At 38.8% G+C, this 19787-nt stretch overlaps 1 protein-coding gene across 4 annotated transcripts in view; it reads left to right on the forward strand.

Moving 5' to 3' along the window:
- Nucleotides 1-19787, forward strand: part of LOC128421630 (ankyrin repeat domain-containing protein 36A-like) — a 57367-nt gene that overhangs the window by 34679 nt on the left and 2901 nt on the right. Inside the window, exons 25-39 of one of the 4 annotated variants that reach the window (XM_053404637.1) lie at nucleotides 662-808; nucleotides 2144-3100; nucleotides 3722-3874; nucleotides 4412-4566; nucleotides 4802-4895; nucleotides 5481-5558; nucleotides 6953-7087; nucleotides 8433-8545; nucleotides 10048-10189; nucleotides 10508-10756; nucleotides 10971-11206; nucleotides 12196-12442; nucleotides 14562-14619; nucleotides 15762-15807; nucleotides 17996-18164. In XM_053404637.1, coding sequence (XP_053260612.1) covers nucleotides 662-808; nucleotides 2144-3100; nucleotides 3722-3874; nucleotides 4412-4566; nucleotides 4802-4895; nucleotides 5481-5558; nucleotides 6953-7087; nucleotides 8433-8545; nucleotides 10048-10189; nucleotides 10508-10756; nucleotides 10971-11206; nucleotides 12196-12442; nucleotides 14562-14615 — 2760 coding nt within the window. In that variant the 3' untranslated portion in view covers nucleotides 14616-14619; nucleotides 15762-15807; nucleotides 17996-18164. Of the gene's footprint in view, nucleotides 1-661; nucleotides 809-2143; nucleotides 3101-3721; nucleotides 3875-4411; nucleotides 4567-4801; nucleotides 4896-5480; nucleotides 5559-6952; nucleotides 7088-8432; nucleotides 8546-10047; nucleotides 10190-10507; nucleotides 10757-10970; nucleotides 11207-12195; nucleotides 12443-14561; nucleotides 14620-15761; nucleotides 15808-17995; nucleotides 18165-19787 lie in introns of those variants that run through there. The other 3 variants (XM_053404638.1, XM_053404639.1, XM_053404636.1) reach the window with 3 other exon arrangements.

A 19787-nucleotide genomic window follows, 5' to 3' on the forward strand; every position in this document is an offset into this window, starting at 1 on the left:
AATCAGGAATGGATTTCCTCATTTTCTAGTTATCCTCGGGGCAACTCTAGCACTTACCTATTGGGCAGAAAATTTACACCTGGTAGATATCAAGGAAGCTTGCTTCCTAGTTTTTCCTTTTCTATTCCTCCTGTGAGAGAAAGCATTTTAGAGAGGATCAATTCCTCATCAAATGCATTAGATTTGAGTTTCAAGGAAACGCCTCAGGCAATGCAAGACCTTGTGAATGCTGTTCGACAAATGGTAAGCTTGTTCAGAAAAATGACAAACTCAAAATTAATATGCAAGTTCTAGGTTTCTTCACAGCTTACATATTTTGAAAAAAGGTAACATGTACTTTCTGTTCTTACAACAATAGTATGTGCTTTGAACTCCTTTCTTATAAAACGAAAGAAGATACTTCAAAAAAATTAAACTAATACTCTTTCGAAAATATGAGAAATTGAGAATTTCACCTTAATTTCTGTTAATTCCATAAACAGAATAAATACCTGGAAAAGCGATTATTACGTATAACGTTCAGTGCAGTGACTTCTGTTTTTACTAAAAGTTTTCACTTTTAGTGTATTTTTTAAGGACAGCTGTGTTCTGAATTCAAATGTGTGTTTTTTAAAAAAATTGTATATCGTTCTTTTAGATATCTTTAAATGCATTTTTGTAGATTGAAGAAGAACGCAATGAAGCCCAGCAACAGCTGTCACAAGAAAAGTCTGCCAGAGCTCTGCAAGAGGGTATTTTGAATACTCACCTCTGGAGGCAGAAGGAATTAGAGGAAGAGTTGAAAAAAACAGCAGCTATACAGTCAGAGGTATCCATTTTATCAAATCCTTAAAAGTGTAAGAGAGTTAAGTGCAAATATTTTTCCAAGACGCACTAGCACAGAACAGTTCTATAAACTTACAGGACAGTAAAATTTTGCTTTGAGTTCACTTTTACTACACCGGGATTTCTTGCAGCAAATTTCTAAAGTGTGAGTATGCATTCTTGCACTCATGGATATACTGTATTGGCCTGAATATAAGCTGCACCTTTAAAATTGGGGGGGGGGGAGAGAAAATACCCAAATATAACCCACTCCATTCCTTGCTGCTCCTGGCTGCATACTGGGCAGTGGGGGGGGGGGAGCCACGCTGCATTGCCGATGGCCTTTCCCCTTCCTTCCTTCCTTGCTTGCTCCCTTCCTGGCCTTGGGGGAGAGGATGGGGGGGTACACGTGGGACAGGCACTGCTTTGCCACACTCCTGGCTGTATACCGTAAGGTCACAAATATAAGCCGCATTTTAACTTTTCACAGTCGGAATTTGGGGGAAAAGTAGGCTTATATTCAGGCCAATACGGTATGTCAAAGGACTCACTATGTTCTAGTTATGGTTTCTTGGTACGTTTAAAGACCTTCATTTGCCACACTTTCATGTTGATTGTATTGTTTGTGCATAAGCTTTAGTTAAACATGATTAATATCTGTATGCAAGATATTTCCAGGTGTACAATAGGCTATGGAATTGGGAAGCAATTCAAAGGGGTTCAGGTTCCAGAGAGGTCTCTCCTGAACCAATGAGCAGATCAGATTATGGCCTGCTTCTGGAATATGCACTCCACCAAAATCTTTTAGTCTTTCTTCTTCCTCTTTCTTTAACAACCACTGCATAGGGGGGGAAACATGGATCTATAAGGGCAGCCATGTTTCTTTCCATATGCTGTTCTTGAAGGTGGCTGTTATCACTAGTTCTCTCAAGGTAATTGCAGCCCTTTTTACATCTTGCATGGCAACAACTATGCTTCCTGTCTGTTCCAGCTGGTAGATATCAAAGATGTCAGCTGCCTTGTGGCTTCCTGTTTGTGGAATGCCCTGCCCAGGGAGGCTTGCCTGGTGCCATCATTACATATCTTTAGGAGCCAGGCAAAGGCATTCCTCTTCTTCCAGGCCTTTAGCTATTTAAAGCTGGTGGGGGTATTTTTTATTTTTTTGTTATTATGCTATTTATTTTTTGAGGTTTTATCCTGTAATCTGCCCTTTAATCCTCAAATGAAGGGTGGTATATAAATCAAATAAATAAGTATATAAATCCATGATAATGAGGAAAATTAAAGAATTTTGGAAGATTTTAAAATTAACTTTACCTTATGTTTATAAATCATTCAGATGACTGATAATCATGCCCAAGAAAAGGAACTGTTAAATAAAAATCGAGTGCTCGAAGATGAACTAACGGTGTTAAGATTAGAGCTGGAACACATAAGGGTCAAGCACCAGGAAGAGGAAACTAGATATTTGGAAGAAAATGAAGCTTTGAAAGAAAAAATAGAAGAACTTAAAAAGGAGCTGAAAGTAAATGAAGAAACTTTGACTCAAACAATTTTTCAGTACAATGGACAAATCAATTTATCAAAAACAGAAGTTGCAATCCTAACATCCAAATTAGAGCATTTTAAAGAAAATAAAGAAAGATTGGAGGGAGAACTTGACTCAGTTCGTTCCCGCTCGACTTCTGCTGCTCAGGAACTTGAACGATGCCAGATAATGAAAAATGATCTTGAACGAACACTGCAACGAGAGTGCGATGAATGGCTTCGCTTGAAAGAGAAACTGAACCATGATCTGTGTCATCTACGAGAAACAAACAATGGCATGTCTGAGCAATTAAGAAAAGCTGAAAGTAAAGCTAATAGTCTCGAACACGAACTTCATCAGGTAACACATAGTCTTAGAGAAAAAAGCATGCAATTAGAAAGCGTTCAAAGGGATTTAAATCAGGCACACTGTCTAGTGAAAGAACTCGAGAATACGCGGCAAGTTGACAAGGAGCAAATGAACAAATATGTGGTAAAACAGGAATCTATGCAGGAACGATTAGCGCAGCTCCAGAGTGAAAATCTTCTACTCCGGCAGCAATTTGAAGATTTTCAAAACAAGGGTATTATCAAAGAAAAAGTAGTGAGTGATGTTCAAGATCGATTCAATGATATTTTCAATAAACTCAGAGCTGATACTGAGAAACAAGTGCAGATGAAGGAAGAGGTAAATAAGGAATTAATTGCAAAATGCAATAATTTGAAGGAGGAAGTCTTGAAATATGAAGCAGAGAAAGCAGATAGAGAGGTAAGTGTGATATATTCAATCAGTGCATCTCTAAACATTAAAATACAAGTGATGCAATCCTCTTAGCCACTAGCAGAAGTCTGATTGCATTAACAAATCTCTAATTGCACCTAGCAGTACTATGGTTTGACATAGAGAGTTTTCTGCAATTGTCTTCTGAATGAGCCTTATCCTCAGATGTTAAAATTGCACACCATGTAATACTGTGGAATATACTACAAAGGGGAACTGCATTTACAACCAGTTTGTGTATTTAAAACACTTGGATAAGTCCCTTTTTAAATCTTTACATTCGGAATAAATAGGAATGAGTGCTAGCTAGAAGCAATCAGCATGCGCTGTCCGAAGTTTTGGTTGGTATTTAGTCTGAAAGAAAATCTATTGCCAGGTGCAAGAGTTTTGTATGAATCATGATTCGAAATCTAAAGCGGGGCTACTTCAGAGAGATTCAGGGCTTCTTGGCTTCAAAGCAGGATCTCGCTGGATCACCCTGAACTGAAACAGGATCCTCTGAAGCACTTTGGGATACTTTGGAGATTTTATGAAACACTGCAGATGGTATTCTGCAAAAAATTCTCTACAAGCTATAGGCATCATTTAAATCACCTTTTCTTTTCTTAGGGTACAATAAGGGAACTTAAACAAGAACTTGCAGATTCTCTTAAAAAACAATCCATGTCAGAAGCTTCACTGGAAGTTTCTACACGTTATCGTATTGACCTAGAAGAAGATAAGCAACATCTTCAAAAGGAGATAGACAGGATGAAATTCAAGGTATGATCAAAATAGTTTATTAAATGTTGACTAATATGTCTTCAGCCCATTATTCGCTTTTTAAAATGCTCATTTTGAGGCAGAATAGTGGCATGTATGAATGGAGGTGGATATAATTTCAACAATGTTTGTACCTTTATATAACCAATCTCGCTTGAAATAGAGATTCAAAAGGGTTGCGCCATAGAATTGAAGAGACTAGATTTCATTTCATTCCATCTGGTGTTCTTTCCATGTAGGTATTTTAAAGCTGATCTGTATAGCCAGGGGAGACATAGGGGAGATGCAAACCTGTTGGTTCTCCTGGAGCTTCCAAAGTTATCCTCTTGGCATACCTGTTAGAATTGGAGATTGGGGGCACCTGACATGCAGAATTAATAAATAATCACTGCTAGTGGCTTCAGAGAAGAAATTACCTTCTTTCTCTCACTTCATAGCAACTTTGTTCTAGTTCTGTAGTCAACTGGAAACATGATTATCATATTACCAAGCCCCTTTAGCCAATCATGTTCTGTTGCGGTTTCTTTCTTTTTACAGTTGCAGGAGTCAGAAGAGCAACATCTTCAGTCTGAAAGACACATTCATGAATTTAAAAATACTTTGAGTGACAAGGAACAAAAATTACAAGATCTGGTGGTAGAGTTAACAGGAACAATTAATTCTAAAAAACAATTAGAAGACCATATACAGAGGTAAAATATATTGCCACTGTGTGCACATTGTATTTTAAGCATGTGATGAAATGAAGAGCCGCTATGTATCAAATGATAATGTTATCAAATAGCAGTGTTTACTGAATTGTATTTGTTGTGAAAACTTACACTCAAACGTGTATATATATATATATATATATATATATATATATATATATATATATATAATGTGTTGCCTTGAGACTTTGGTTTTTATTTATTTATTCCCTTTAAGTCTTGAAATAGAAAATGCCAGACTGGAAGCAACAGCTGCTCAACAAGCTGGTCGAATTGAGATACTTCAAAAGGACCTGCAGAATAGTGTCTCTGTAAGTCATCAGTAAGATTGGGAAAGGAGAGGGTGACGGGTAGGAAGATTGTTTCTAGATGATTCCAACAACTGTCAGTTTATTATTATTATTATTATTATTATTATTATTATTATTATTATTATTATAAATTAAATTTATTAGTCACTTTATCTTGCCCAGGGCAACCCAAAGCAACTTAAAAAGACAGAAAGAATGGAAAACTCCACATAGATACGTTGAAACCAAGGAAGAATAGAAATACATTATAAAATCCTAAAAGGCCACAGATAGTTAAAGGCCAAAGGCCTGGTTATAGAGGAAAGCTTTTGCCTGGTACCTAAAGATATATATATTGGTGGTGGTAGGCAGGCCTCCCTGGGGAGAGCATTCCACAAACAGTAATCTGCTACAAATTATGTAGGAGCAAAGTAATGTTATGAGAGCAACAAAGATCTGTTAATATTTTAGGTCACCTTCAGAAACTTTAATCAGGTTAATTCAATGTAATTGAAATGAATGTAGTAGCTTCAAGATATCTGAAGAGAACTATTTCAGTTTAGCTTAGTAATTTAATTGTTGGTTTCTTTCTTTTTTAAAAAATAGATTCACAGTCGTCTTGAGGAATTGATAAATGGTTTACAAAGAGCAAAAGTCAATTTAGAGGAACAACTAAAGCAACAGGTACGGTAAAGATTTCTAATGTGCTGATGATTTGTCTGTGATTATACATGCTCATAGGATAGAAGTAATATGGGGGGGTTTCTGTTTTAAGATGATGAAAATTAGCATGCAGCACCTTGTGACTATCCCAAGGTGGGGGATAAATGTTGATCCTTGCATAGTCAAAATGGCACCACTTACACACAAGAGGAAGATATATCAGCAGGCTTGGGGGAACCATGAGATTTCTAGAAGAACTTAAGAAAGCAAAATCTTAAGAAAGCAGAAAGACAATAACTCTAAACAGAAAAAAGATGTGTCAGGTATGTAATCACTTAGAAGAAGAAATGAAAGGAGAACATCTGTCCTTCCTCAAGTAGGGCAGGTTTCCTCTTCTGGACTACCTCCCCACTTGAGAAGGGAAAGCTTTAAAGGCACAGATGGAGTCAACTGATAACTGACCCAAGTTGTGCTTTCATGGGCTCAAAGATGTTCAACTGGGGATGTGGAGAAGGAAAGTGATTATTCAGGTGACTCTCAACTTCCATAGGGGTTATGTTCCGGGGATAGCGTGTAAAGCCAAAATCGCATATAGTCAGCATTCAAAGGCAGGTGGGATTGCCAAAGTCTTTTTTTCCCAGACACCTGCCCCCTTTCTACCCCCTTTTAAATTATTATATTTTTTTTGCCAAGTGGATACAGCTCAATGGGCATAAGCTAAATGTGTGTAAGTTGCAGTCAGTGTCTTCTACATAGAATTCAAACAGGTAAGTTTAAATGTGACAGAAATCACTGATGAATAATAAAACTAACTTTCAGAGCAGGCCCACTGAAATCAGTGTATCAAGTCAATTGATTTTAATGGGTTTCCTCTGAGTTTGATTTTGTTGAATATCACCTCAAGTCTTTAAATATTTATTCTGAATATTAAACAGAATTTGGTTCATACGGCTGAAAATAATACTTTATTTCTTACTCCACCATCATCATAATTAAATAATGATGATTACATATAATTTTTATGTATAATTTTAATAATAATTTATATTTAAAATGTATGTAGCAAATTACTCTTCTCAGTTGTGATGCAAAAAGGACTGATACAATTGTTTAAGTGGATTTCAATACCTGTTTTTGAGGGAAACTACAATTAGTGGTAACCACAGTTTGCCTAATTCAAGCATTGCAGCAAATGGTAGCAAAGCATTGGAGGAGGAGTATATGTACCAAGGGCTGGTGAGGGTGTGGAAATTAAGAAGTGAGCAAGCAAGCCTGTAGTTACTGCCCCTATGACCAAATTATGGCTTCGTAGTTGGCTCTGTGACAACCTAATGGAGTCTATATTTTTATATAAATGCCTGGATGGATTTTTCTGTGATAGTTCTCCATCAAAACACATTCTGATTGCTCCATAGGTCCAGAAGCAAAGCATATTTTCAGCAACAGCGCAAGATACTCAGAGTATGTGGGAAGAAGAAGTAAAGTCAAAATCAAAACTTGAAGCTCGCCTTTCTGAGCTTGAGAAGGAAAAGACAGAGCTAATGGCTCAGGTGAGTCCAGCATGAATGCAGTTAAGCCTGTGTCAAACTGTTCTGTGTTTCTTTACACTCAGAGAACCTCCCAAGTAATTTTATTTAGTTATTTATATTTATTAAATTTCATCCAATTACAATTAAAAATAATAATACTCCCAAAAAAGTTTTAAAGGCCATAGATTGTTTAACTAGCCAAAAGCCTAGAAGAAAAGGAATATTTTTGCCTGGTTCCTAACAAATACGCTTGAACCCTTGTAATCCATTATATTTTTTTGTGAATCATTGCAAGTAAGTTCACAAAAAATACAAACCTAAATATTGTTTTTTGTAGCCAACCTCAAATGGGCACCTCCTTTGGGGGGTGGTCTCAAAGTAAAGGCTCTCAGTGAATAAACAAACATATATAGCCAGCATCAGAGAACAGTTTTTTAACCTTTTCTGACTGGCAATTGAGCAGTGAGGCCTGGATAGACCTGAAAAGCCTATATTTCAGGTATATCCCTCCACTAGTTCTCAATGTGTAGGTTTGCTGCCCATCTGTGGGTGGGCCTGGCATACACCCAAGAGCCCACCAGAGTCTACAAAGCTGTACTAAAGGTTTTCCAGGCCATTCCTTTTTTTAGCAGGTGCCACACTGGATGCTGATAACACTTCTCACTCAAATTTAGCTATGGTATGTTTTGTAGCAAGATCTTTGGTGGCACAGCTCTCCAGGACTTGCTGGTTGAATCTAAAGATAAGAAGAAGGTGTTTTCATCGGCCTGAAAGAAGGATGATCAACATTCCTTTCAGAAATCTTTCCAGTGGTACCAGTCCCCCCAGCCCTTCAGTTCCACTGCCTAAAGCAAGTGGATGGAATTTTTGGTCCTCTCATCCCACTTGATCTGAAAGGTGAAAGCCAGGAGACAGCATCAGTATCAAAGTTTGGTTAGTCCATCCTGTCAAAGACCTCTAGGAACCAGTTCTGATGCTTCCCTCCCTACCAGTAGGAAGCTGCCTAAACCAGGTAGTGGGACAGATGGTGGAACGTAACATCAGAACACGTCTCAGAAGTAGCTTTTACCCGGAACTGTATTTGTGGCCTCCCCACACCTTCTCCCTATCTCTGGGGTCCTCCTCTGAGAAAGAGGAACATGGTCTGCCTAGCAATCGAACATCTGGAGACTGGGGGGAAATGGGAATTTTCCCAATCAGAGGAATATCTTTGCATTTTGTTTTCTGTTTCTCACACAGCACTTGAGCACAAGAGGCAAAACACTCTTTCTGTGATCAGAAGGGCACTTGCATGCCCAGCTTGATGTGTTTCTTTAATGGTAATGAACAGTGTTAGTGTAAAGATGTTGTGCTTACTCTCTTGAAGTTGGAGCATGAAAAGAAAAAAGTGAAGAAGTTAGTGGAGCTGAAGCGATCGGTGGAAGCACGCCTAGAAGAAGAAATGAAAAGAAACATAGAACTACAAAAAGAATGCAGCGGGTAAGGAAGTTTCTGTTCTTCTGCTAATAATAAATGGATGCTTTGGTTTTATAGAAATCCTGTTAGAAATACTTTTAACGTTACCCTGTTGAAAGTAATCATTCATTTAAAAGGCAGTTCCCTGCTTCTGTTGAGTAATTTACTTCGCATTTAGTGCCCTGCGCCCTCTTGAACTGTAAAGAATCATCTTTCCACTGTTTAATTGGGAGCAGCAGTTGTGTGGCAGTGGGAGCGAGGTGAGCTTGCCACAATTGATGGCCTCAGAGCAATGGAGGTGATAGTTTTCTGCCTTTTGTGGCTGGGCCCTAGGCCAGTGGAAACTCGCAAGGCCCCAAGACAGTCAGTGCTTCTGGGGAGTGGGGCCTCAGACAATACCTGGGTGAAAACTTCACCAATTCCTGTCTGCTTTGGGGGACTAAAAGATCATAGAATTGTAGAGTTGGAAGGGATCCTGAAGGTCATCTAGTCCAACCATTTGCAATGCAGGCAAGAAGGTAAGAGGTAAAATTGCCTCTGCAGGTTTTACTAGACTTCCCCTCCCACCCTCCTTAATTTTTGGTGATTTCAGGGTTGCCCGGGGTTACCCTAGTTTCAGATCTTGCTCTGAATAGTTGTCAGTCATTGATTTTTTAGGGCCAGGGAGGAATTTGTCCTGCAGGCAAATTGTCTAAATCTGCGGGTTTTGCATATCTCATTGCAGTTGTCACAACTTTGAGGGCAGAAGAGACATTGCGCTGAATCCTTAGTCACAGCAGGTTGGGGGTGGGATCTTGCAGGACAGCACTTCCTGTCCAGATGACTGACTTGGGTGCTGGCCCCGCCAGCTTCTGGATTCACCAGAAGCAGTTTTCACCATTTGTCCATCAAACAGCAGACTGGCAGATTAGATACATGCCCAGTGCCTGCACCAAACCTGTTTTATCTGTAATCAGTTGTAGCCTAAACTGATCCCAATACATGTCCCCTTGTGTTTGTTTACTGTCTGCTCCCCCACCACTGCCTTACTGTGCCTGGGCCCACAGTGTGTGCAACATGAAGCCCCTGTGGTGTCAAGGGATGAAATAGTTATTGTATCTCAGGGTAAGCAGTGACCAAAGATCCTGCGGCTGGGTGAAAGTAAAAGTGGCAGCACTACAGAAGACGGGGATCTGGAAAGGGAGTAATAATGTCTTCTGTGGCAGTGCTGTTGTCATTACCAAAGGCTGACTTACCTGCAGTCCATCAAATGGATGTGCACGTTTGCTAAGTAGTTCATTTACCTATATTGTGAAATAACTAAGCCCATTTGAGTTTGCCTAATTTTGGAACTGAAATTGAGCCTACAAGCTTTGAAAGGAACAAACCATTCTACTTTCAGTTCTCTTGTATATTCAGCCATGAAGACTATGTTTCTGCTGGAGTAATGATAGAGAGAGAAAGCTCTATTGAGTATTTTAAGCAAAAACTATAATCTAGGTTTTCTCATCAGTGTTTAATGTGATTTCTATAATATTACTCTGTAGAGTTAAAAAGTTTCTAAAAACAGCTAAAAAGAAGATAAAAGAATATGAGAGTCTAGAGAGTTCGTCTCTTACTACTATACATGGAGAAATGAAGAACAGATTCACTGATGCTGAGATGGAAGTTAGCAACCTAAGAACCAAGGTATATTTCCCTCTTGCTTTAATACAATTAAAACATTTCCTAAAGTAATCATTTTTCTTAAGTAATTGCATTAAATAGTATTTTCAGATGTTTTAATCCATTTGTTCAACAATAATGCATTCCTTGTTAAAAGCACATAGTTTGTTTCCTCAACCTACATCTCCCTAGGTCTGTAACCAAATCCTCAATATATCATTTATTGCTACAGAGTTAAATGTCAGCTCTATTCTTGTGCACTTATGTAAACTTTTCTTGATTTATTTTATTTTGAAGAAGTCTTAGTTCCCTGTTTGAGTTCTTGCTGAACTTTCTCAACAGTTGGAGGTTGAGTCAGCGAGACGTGTTCAGGTGGAATCTACAAATTGTGAACTACGTGATCAGTTGTCTTCCATGAAATTACTGGAGAGAAGCAAACAGCAGCTAGAAGAAGAAATAACTAATCTCAAACGCCATATACAGGACAATATGACGGACCTCAGTCAAATTGAACAATACAAGAGAGAGATTGAAGAAAGAGCTAGGCAAGATATAAGTCAAAAACTGGAACAAGTCAATTTGTTTTTGCAGGTAAATGTATCAACCATTTGTTGTAATTTCATAGACAACATAACTTGCTAAATCTTTTTATCAAATATCTGAACCTAGGTGATGTGGCAGCCAATAAGCATTCTGGTTAATCCTTGCTGTCTGTCTTTTGGGTTTCTTTAAAATATGGGTGTTATGAAGACAGCTATCTTAATATAAATCTTCTAAATTAATACTATGACGCTTTGTGTACCAGACACAGGCTGCTTCACAAGAAACAATGGAGCAGATGAGAGCTACTAATTATGCTTCCTTGAGAAATCAGCTGGAGAACAGAATAAAAGATCTAGAATGTGAGCTGGCTATACTGAGAAACAGACCGCAAGACAACAGCTTACAAAGAGAGTCCGTGCATTCAGAATTGGAAAGATATAAAGCACTGTACTCAGAAGAACGAAAAATGAGAAAGTCTTTGGGAAGTAAATTGGATCGGTAATTGAGAAGTCTTCTGACAATTCTCTTCCTTGTGGCTTGTGCCAGGGAAACTTTAGGGAGAAGGATACATTAGGATGGGAAAGAAAATGCTTTCTCTTAACCTAATAGAATTTCCCTTTCAAGAACTAAAATGAAGGGACAGAACCAACCTCTCTCCCAAAATCCTCTCCCATATACAGCAGAGAGAAAAAGATAAGTAAGTACATCCAGCTAACCTACACAGTAGTACTCAGGTCTGAGATGAACATGAAGGTACTCATCTAGCCCCAGAGCTCAGTAGTCTTCCACTGCTGTACTATAGAATATATTTCTAACTGTTCAAGTCCATCCGCTATTTCTGGAAGGGCCACAGCTTATTGTAATACTACACTTGATTGACCCATGCTTATTAGCTGGGCAGGAAAACAGAACCAGAGAAGGTAATGATTTCTGCTTACTTGAGAGTTTGCCCAGTTTTGCAAAACAAGTATGTATTTGTAGATTTAAAAGAAAATAATGGGTGACCCTAAAAACTAAGCATGTTTATTAACCTTCCCACCCCCATAAAAGGATGCACTTGTTCATGATGGCCTATCATTAGCAGGTGATGGGAGGAAAAATCCTCCCTTTGCTATATAGAGAGGTTTTAAATGACGAGAAAAGGAGCATCTCTTTCCTTTTCTTCAGAAACCACCCCTCCCCACAATCATGTTTGGGGCTGACAGCCAGGCTTGTACCCAGCCCTTAGTCTTATATAGCACAGTGGAGAACAGTTTCAGGATGGAGAAGAAAGGGGTGCCACTTTTTCCTTGAGTGTCCCTACTGACTAGCCCCATGAATCTGGAATAGCAGTACAAAGGCCCTTTTCCAGGCTAGCTTTAGCATTCCTGTTATGGGCTGGAAACAACACTTTTATCTAGAATCCCACTGCTACAAATGTTAAATGTTTCCACTCTTTTAAGACAAACTGTTGCTTAACTTCTCACTTGCCTTTGACATTTTCACAGAGCTAATGAGAAATTAACAGAAGCCAGCACCAAACTCTTACATGAGCGCCACAAAAGCAAGTCTTTACTTGCCAACAGTTTTATGAGTGGCAGCTATTCTTCAAGTCCTGTCTTGGAAACAGTTCAGGTGGGGAGTCTTGGCAGCAACTTAGCATTAAGCAGATCTCCTAGCTTTGGAGGTGCATTCATGAACCCAACGGGAAGTACAGCATCTTCAAAAATGAGAGTAGAAGCTTACCTAGCAAAGGTGAGTAACTGTGAATGTCATTCTTAAGCTATCATTTCTGTAAGGCTGTAGCTTTAGATCATGTTCACATGAACAGTTATTTTTGTTTAACAAACACTATTTAAAACAAAGACATTGGCATTCTTTAGTTCTTTTCCTGATACTAGCAAGACAAGAAATAAAATGCTGGCTGTAGAGTGGAGATCAGTTCAAGGTGGTCCTTGAGTTTTGCAGTCCTCAGCTACTTAAGGCTTTATAGGTCAAATCCAGCACTTTCTATCGGGCCCAGAAGCTGATTGGCAACTGGTGCAGTCGGGCCAGGATTGTTGTCATGCTCAAACCGTCTTTTTCTGCTGAGCAATCTGGCCATTGAGTTTTGCCCCACATATAATCTAACCTAGAGGTTACCAGAAAATAGACAACAGAAGTTGGGCTATTTCTGTTCAGATAGGAGTTTAGCTGGACCAGCAGCTGAAGCTGATGGAAGACACTCTGTGCCACTGAGGCCATCTCAGCCTCAAGTGACGGCAAAGGATCCAGGCGAACCCCCAAGCTACATATCCTCCCCATCCTCCCCGTCAAGAGCAGGCAACCTCCCAGCCATCTGGTCTAAGGAACCACCTACTAACAGTGCTTCTGTTTTACCTGAATTGAGCTTCAGTTTGTTGCCTCTCACCTAGTTCATTACCAAGGCAAGAAGTAGGTGCAATATGATGCTTCTTGTTCAGCAGAAAGCATCTCTTAGAGGTAGTATCATCTACACTGATGCCATTGGCATTTAATACTAGATCAGGAATTCGCAAACTGGAGTCTGTGGCATATTTGAAAAAACACAATTAAAACACAATTAAAACTCATATATCTTCTAGCACACCGCAGTATAATTTGCTCCAACAGGCAGAGAAATATTTAAGTGGTCTTCCATGATCCTTAGCAAATTTCAAATGGGAAAAGTTTGGGAGCTCCTGTATTAGCTAGTTCTTAACAGTCTTCAGTTGAAACTGATCAGGCTAAAGCAGGGATAAGGAAGCTGTGGCCCTTCAGTTGTTGCCGGACCGCAGCTCCCATCATTCCTTCCCATTGTCCACATGGGCTGGGGCTGACATACTTGGAGCATAACATCTGAAAGGCCACAGGTTCCCCAGCCCTAGGATAAGCCGTAAGACGTGGGGGGAAAGAAAAAAGAAAAATATGGCAATTCCTACCTTAGTGGCACCTTAATAGTCTTGTTTTCAGTGTAATGTCTTTGGTCCTTCTTTTAAGCCTTGCCTTCTTTCTCCTTCCTCCCAAAAATCATTTGCTTGTTTCTAATCCCTCCATCACAAGGATATTTTAAAATTGAAATTATGAAAAATGCATAAAATGGAGAGAACCTCTGCCTAAAACCCTGCAAAAAAGGAAACATTAAAAAATATATGCATTTGAAAAAGATGTTTACTGTAATGCCTTGTCTTAGAGAGAACTAGAATTGACTATGGTATGCCCTTGCTCTTTCCTGCTGTTACCTTCCCTGTCTTCCATTCCAGCAGTGCAAATGGGCACCAGCTATTATTAAATACTAACATTTTTTGTTATGGTGTAAGGCTTTGTGGACTAGAGTCAATTTCATCAGGTGCATTAAATATAATCCTTAGTTGTTGCAGGTATATATACATATGGGTGGGGGAAGAATACTTCTAAGCAGGGAGCCCAGGGAGAAATGCAATGCAACAAGTACTAATAGTGACCATTCAGTTAAAGCTAGAATGCATGCAGAACAAACCCTTTCCAGAATAGCTGTTCCTCTGGGAATTTGTGATCACAGCCTTTCTAATTACTAATTCTGGGCAGGACCCAGAGGAAGTCACACTTTAGTGCTAGGCATGAGTATCATGTCATTGATTTTCAATAAACTAAAACATGCCTAATTTCCTCTGGCTCCAACCCTGTTTCCAGGCTTGCAGCCAGATGCTATGCATGTTTACTCAAAGCACACTGAGTTCAGTGGGACTTACTCCGTAAGTCTATATGATTGCATCCCCAGAGTAGATTAGAATTTTTTCATTGTAAAAGTTTCCCTTTTTCTCACACTTACAAATTGGTCATTTTCCTTTCTGCCTTCAAGACCTATACACTTATGGCTTGTTCTTTACTTCTTCAGCTCCTTGATCAAAAGTCTATTTCTTCCTTTTCTTCTCTACAGCCAGACACTTAACAAGGTGTGTACTCCGCATTGCTCAATGCCATGTGATTCCTTGTACTGCACAAAATTCAGTGACATTTTAGTTTAAAATTGTGTATTACACTGCAGTAGACTAGCTAAAAAGAAGCTAAGCTTTTGCTGCTACACTACATATTTAAACTTCTCAGATGGTTTTTAATATTTTTTCCCCAAAAAAATATGTATAGCATAATTTCAATACATTATACTTATTCCATTACCTTTTAGAACAAAGAAAAAGAAAAATAGAAATAATTAATGAAAACCGTAGCCTTAGTCATATATGCCTCAATTAGTTCCTGATTTGGCTTCTCAGTTAGAAATGCCCTTGTTTTATCAACACTGCCTTGTATTCACCTGAAAATGGAGATTCCATCTGATATAATGGATACTAGTAAGTAGGGAAGATGGTGGGCATCTACATCATGTAGATCTGATCTCCAGTTTATACATTCAATCCTATGTGAATATTTTAGAAGTAAAACCCATCAAACATAATAGGGCTTACTTCTGAGTAAACATGCATAGGATTGCGCTGTGAGAGTCTCCGAACAATTCAAAGAACACGTGAACTACAATGAGTACTCTCTTCCTACATTAAAAACCTCGACATGGGATTGTGGGTAATTGCTCTTAATTTACTCAGTTTGCTTAAGTAACTAATCAGAAAAAAAATAATATAATTCCCTTTGCCACTTTCACCCAAGGATGTTGAAAGTGATTGAAATTACCTGCTTCTTAGAACATGTACTGTATGTAGAATTCCTCTGAAAAGATTTTTTAAAATCTTTTTTAAAAAACAAAAAACCTCATTTCTTCCTCTTTTTTCCTTGGCATATACTGTGGTAGTATCTAATATTTATGATCCACACTTTCAAACTATCCTTGACTTCTGATGTTACATTACCTCTCAGTTGCTCATTTTATCAAATAGTCCATGTTTTTTTTAATAAAAAGTTAATTGTCTGTAATTTGATTGAGGCTACCTGAAAACAGGGAGCTGAAAATTGGTATCAAAATAAGAGATGGAATATTTGACCCAACATGAAAGTTGCTCTGATGTTGACATTTCATAATGAATAATGTACGTTTGCATCTATAATTTTATAGCTACTAAAATATCACATAATGTAATTTCAGATGCGGACAGAACTAGAAAAAACTATCGCCAAGGAACTAGAACAAGGTATGTTAACAAAACAGCGTGCTAGCAATTTAAAAACTCATCCTGCTGTGAAATATTCATTACAAACTGATACCAGTAATAGTATTCAGAGGTGATATGCCAAAACACTGTTTTATTTTTGCAGTTTCCAAATTAGATAAATAAATAATAAAACCTTACTGAACGATTCTTTTCATGAACATTTTAATTGGTATAAATTATACATGATAGCTGCCTTTGGGCTTTATCACGACTGTTTCAGAATGTGCATTATAATTCTCTTTTGCCAAAGATTCTCAGTAGCTGAATTGGTGTACTGATCCTCTAATGAGTAGCAATGATTTAGTGACATAAAGTGCAAGAAGGCTGGGCTTTCATTACTTTTTCATGGCATGTATTGCCAGTTCTCCATTGATGAGCTTCTTTGTCTTCAGTAATAAAGCTAGTAACTTCCACACATGGTTTTATACATAGTCATAGATAGCTTAGCTGGTAGGGTATGAGACTCTGAACCTCAGAGTTGTGGGTTCAATCTGCATGTTAGGCAAAAGTTTATTGCATTGTAGGGGGTTGGACTAGATGACCCTCATGGTCTCTTCCAACTCTACAATTCTGTGATTCTATATGTAAAGTTTAAACAATGTGATTGAAAACCTAGCTTAAATCAAAGTATCCATTCACGTTGGTTTGCACCATTTTTTTTAATGAAGGATTTTTGCAGATCTATATTTTTATGCAAATACTCAATGCAAAGTGTTCATTTAATGTAACAATAATAGCCTTGCTTTCCTTTCCATAAGTGACTAACAACCATATTAAGGTATGCCATGGGCTTATTGTATGGATGAACACCATAAGGTGTAAAGGACTATACAAATAATTAAGAAGCATACAGTCTAGGGCTAAATAATTATATGGTTGGTTTTGTTTTTAATTCAGTAAGAGCGTTTTAACATTAAAGAATCTCACCTTTTCTTGGAAAACTGCTTCAAAATGGATTTGTGAAATGAAATAAATTTGTTGCTAACCAGTAAGTTCCAATAGTGGGGAAGCAGGGCACTGCCCCCCCCAACCTCCGTTGGCCCTCAGCTAGCCCCCACCTGCCTCCCTTCTTACTTACAACCAGACCAAGGATAGAACTGTCCATCAGGTTCTTCCCCCTTAGTCTCAGTGTTGTCCTTATAGAACTCAGCAAGGAGCAAGATGGGGACAAAAGTAGAATTACTGGGAGTTCCAACATAGTGCCAGTAATAAGACTTCCACTTCCTCTGTTCCCCCAGCAGCACCCATTGCTCCCAGCATCTTCTCAGGAGCATAGGAGGACTCTTCCGTGCAGATTTTGTGGGTGCATGTGGGGGGGGGAGGAAAGCCCCATTTCCACTGTGCTAGCAGGTAGACATTATTGGACGTCACCTGCAGCTACAAAGATGAATGTCCCACCAATAGGAATTTAGTCCCTTGAAATCCACAGAAGGTAGTCATAACTACCTCATCCCTTTTGAAATCTGTAGAACTAACACATGAATCCAACTCAAGGTCATGCCCAAGTCCCTGCCTACATCCAGTGGTGAGGTAGGATCTGAAAATTGGTATGCCAAGTTGTGTAGCCATTTATCAATCCTGGCTGCTTCCAGACTACAGGGTTAAGCTAGATCATCGTCATTTTGTTCACTCCCTTGTTACTGATCATCCAGCTGCAGCTAGTGTTCTTTCATCGCTTCCCTGTTCTTCTGTTCCCTTTAAGACCTCATTGTTTTGTTACTTAAATTCAGAAGAGGAGCACAAACTCAACTAGAGTAGATTATCTGAGCACTACAGTTTCCTTTTCTGCTTTAGACTTAAAGCCGTGGTTTCCCCTCTCCTCATTCCCATGTTGCACTGAAATGTGTGCTTCGGCTCTGAGATGGGGGTGGGGAGCAAGGGGCAGGCCCTTCAAGTTGGAGGTGTTTGCAAAGCAATGAAATGCCTCGCTGTTTTACTAAAGCTCTCTGCAGAACTGTGCCAGGAGGAGTGATTCCCTTTCCCCTTTTTTTGACTCTCATGGCACCATTGAGCTATTTAAAAAATTCAACATTTTATTCAAATACAAAGTCACAAGCCACACACATGCAAAGTAGAATAGATCTAGCAGTAGATTTTATCAGTCTTAGCACTTTATGCTACTTTTAACGGTCAATGTAGTCACGTCTCTTCTTATTGCTTTCTGCAGATTGACTTACCGGTTTATACAATCAATCAAATTTTTATGAAGGACCGAATGTTATCCCCACTTTGTGCATCTTATACCAAGGTCCATATTTGAAGATACATAGGTGTTGGAGGATGTCAAAAATCTGCTCAGTTAGCAAATGTAATAAAACTTCAATACCACCCAGAAAGATTCCAGAGAGTCTAATCTTCTTATCACCCTTAACTGGTGTGTAAAATTTCTTGGCGATGGCAATATTCCAAACATATACCAGGGGCTCAGATTTAGCTACTTTGAGGTCTTCTTCCACTGCTGGACAGCCATGCTGCTGTTATTTAAAAATATACGCAAGACATCGGGCATGCCAATGTAATGAATGGCAGGTGCATGAAGCACTAGCTCTGTTTTGGCTGCATTGTATTTTCTGATGCCCCTATAAATGGAAAATGAGCAAAATCTAGGAACACTTACCGTAACTACTCTCTTATTTGGCATACCAAGGAGTATGTTTGGACAGACAGGCAGAAGTGTGATCAGCACAAATATGTTTTAAAATACGAGATTTCATGTGGCATGATGCTATCTCAAAGTCTAACGATCCAAGAGTGTCCAAAGAGGGGCCATGCATATCAATAACTTGTAGTATTTCCTGATTCCAACATGGAATTGCTCTATTGTTAAGATTCAATGTCTGCCTGAAAGCAGAAAGTACTAAAATGGGCCCTATCCCCTTTTAAAATCTTAGTCAATACCTAAGGGCATGGATATGCACTGTAGCCTTCACTGAACGAAGACCAGCTTCCAAATGAAGAACGGAAGTCTCAGTTGCTTTGGGGAGCTCAAAAGTAACAGAAGGATATTTATTTTGGGGTATTTCCAGGTTCACTTTTTTGAAGAGATCCCCATATTTGTGTGCCATAACAGATTTATGAGGTGATTTTGGCTTCATAAATTTTGAGGACTGGGGGAATATCTCTAGCTCCCTTACACCATTAGAACCTTGATAAAGAGTTCACTGTATCAATAACCAGTATTTGTATATGATAAGTGTTTATTCCAACTTCCAGATGAAGAAAAGCATAAACCTATATATTTAAAGATTTCGCCCACTCTTTGGGGTGCCCATCAATTTGCCACTTGTGTTTTTTAAATCTATTGGCAAAACCCAAAACTTTTCTTTTCATAATTTTTAGTTTTTCTTGCACTGCCAGTTGATTAAAAGATTTCTTAACTCTTGTTGTGCCTGAGACAATAAAATAGGGTCATTAGCATACGTACGTACTGTAACTTTCTTGGTTCCCAGTACAGTGGTACCTCTGGTTACGTACTTAATTTGTTCCGGAGGTCCGTTCTTAACCTGAAACTGTTCTTAACCTGAAGCACCACTTTAGCTAATGGGGCCTCCCGCTGCTGCTGCGCCGCCGCACAATTTCTGTTCTCATCCTGAAGCAAAGTTCTTAACCTGAGGTATTATTTCTGGGTTAGCGGAGTCTGTAACCTGAAGCGTATGTACCCCGAGGTACCACTGTATAGGGGGTACATAATAATAATTGTTACTCAAATCATGAGTTGACGTAAATGTTAAACGATGTTGGTGCTAATAAGCATCCCTAAAGGATACCCTGTTTAGATTAGATCGGATCTGGGAGCAAACCTGAAACGGATATCCTAGTATCAGAATTAAGTTCCTAGATCAGCTTGTTAACGAGGTTTCTGGCTGCTATTCATGTATACTGCAAAACAAAGTTCTCTATGCTATAATAGCAGATCTGGAAGGTTAAAGCTGTCTCCTTGGATTGGAAACTATAGCTCA

The sequence above is a fragment of the Podarcis raffonei genome, chromosome 10 (assembly GCF_027172205.1).
Source record: "Podarcis raffonei isolate rPodRaf1 chromosome 10, rPodRaf1.pri, whole genome shotgun sequence".
Lineage (NCBI taxonomy): Eukaryota > Metazoa > Chordata > Lepidosauria > Squamata > Lacertidae > Podarcis > Podarcis raffonei.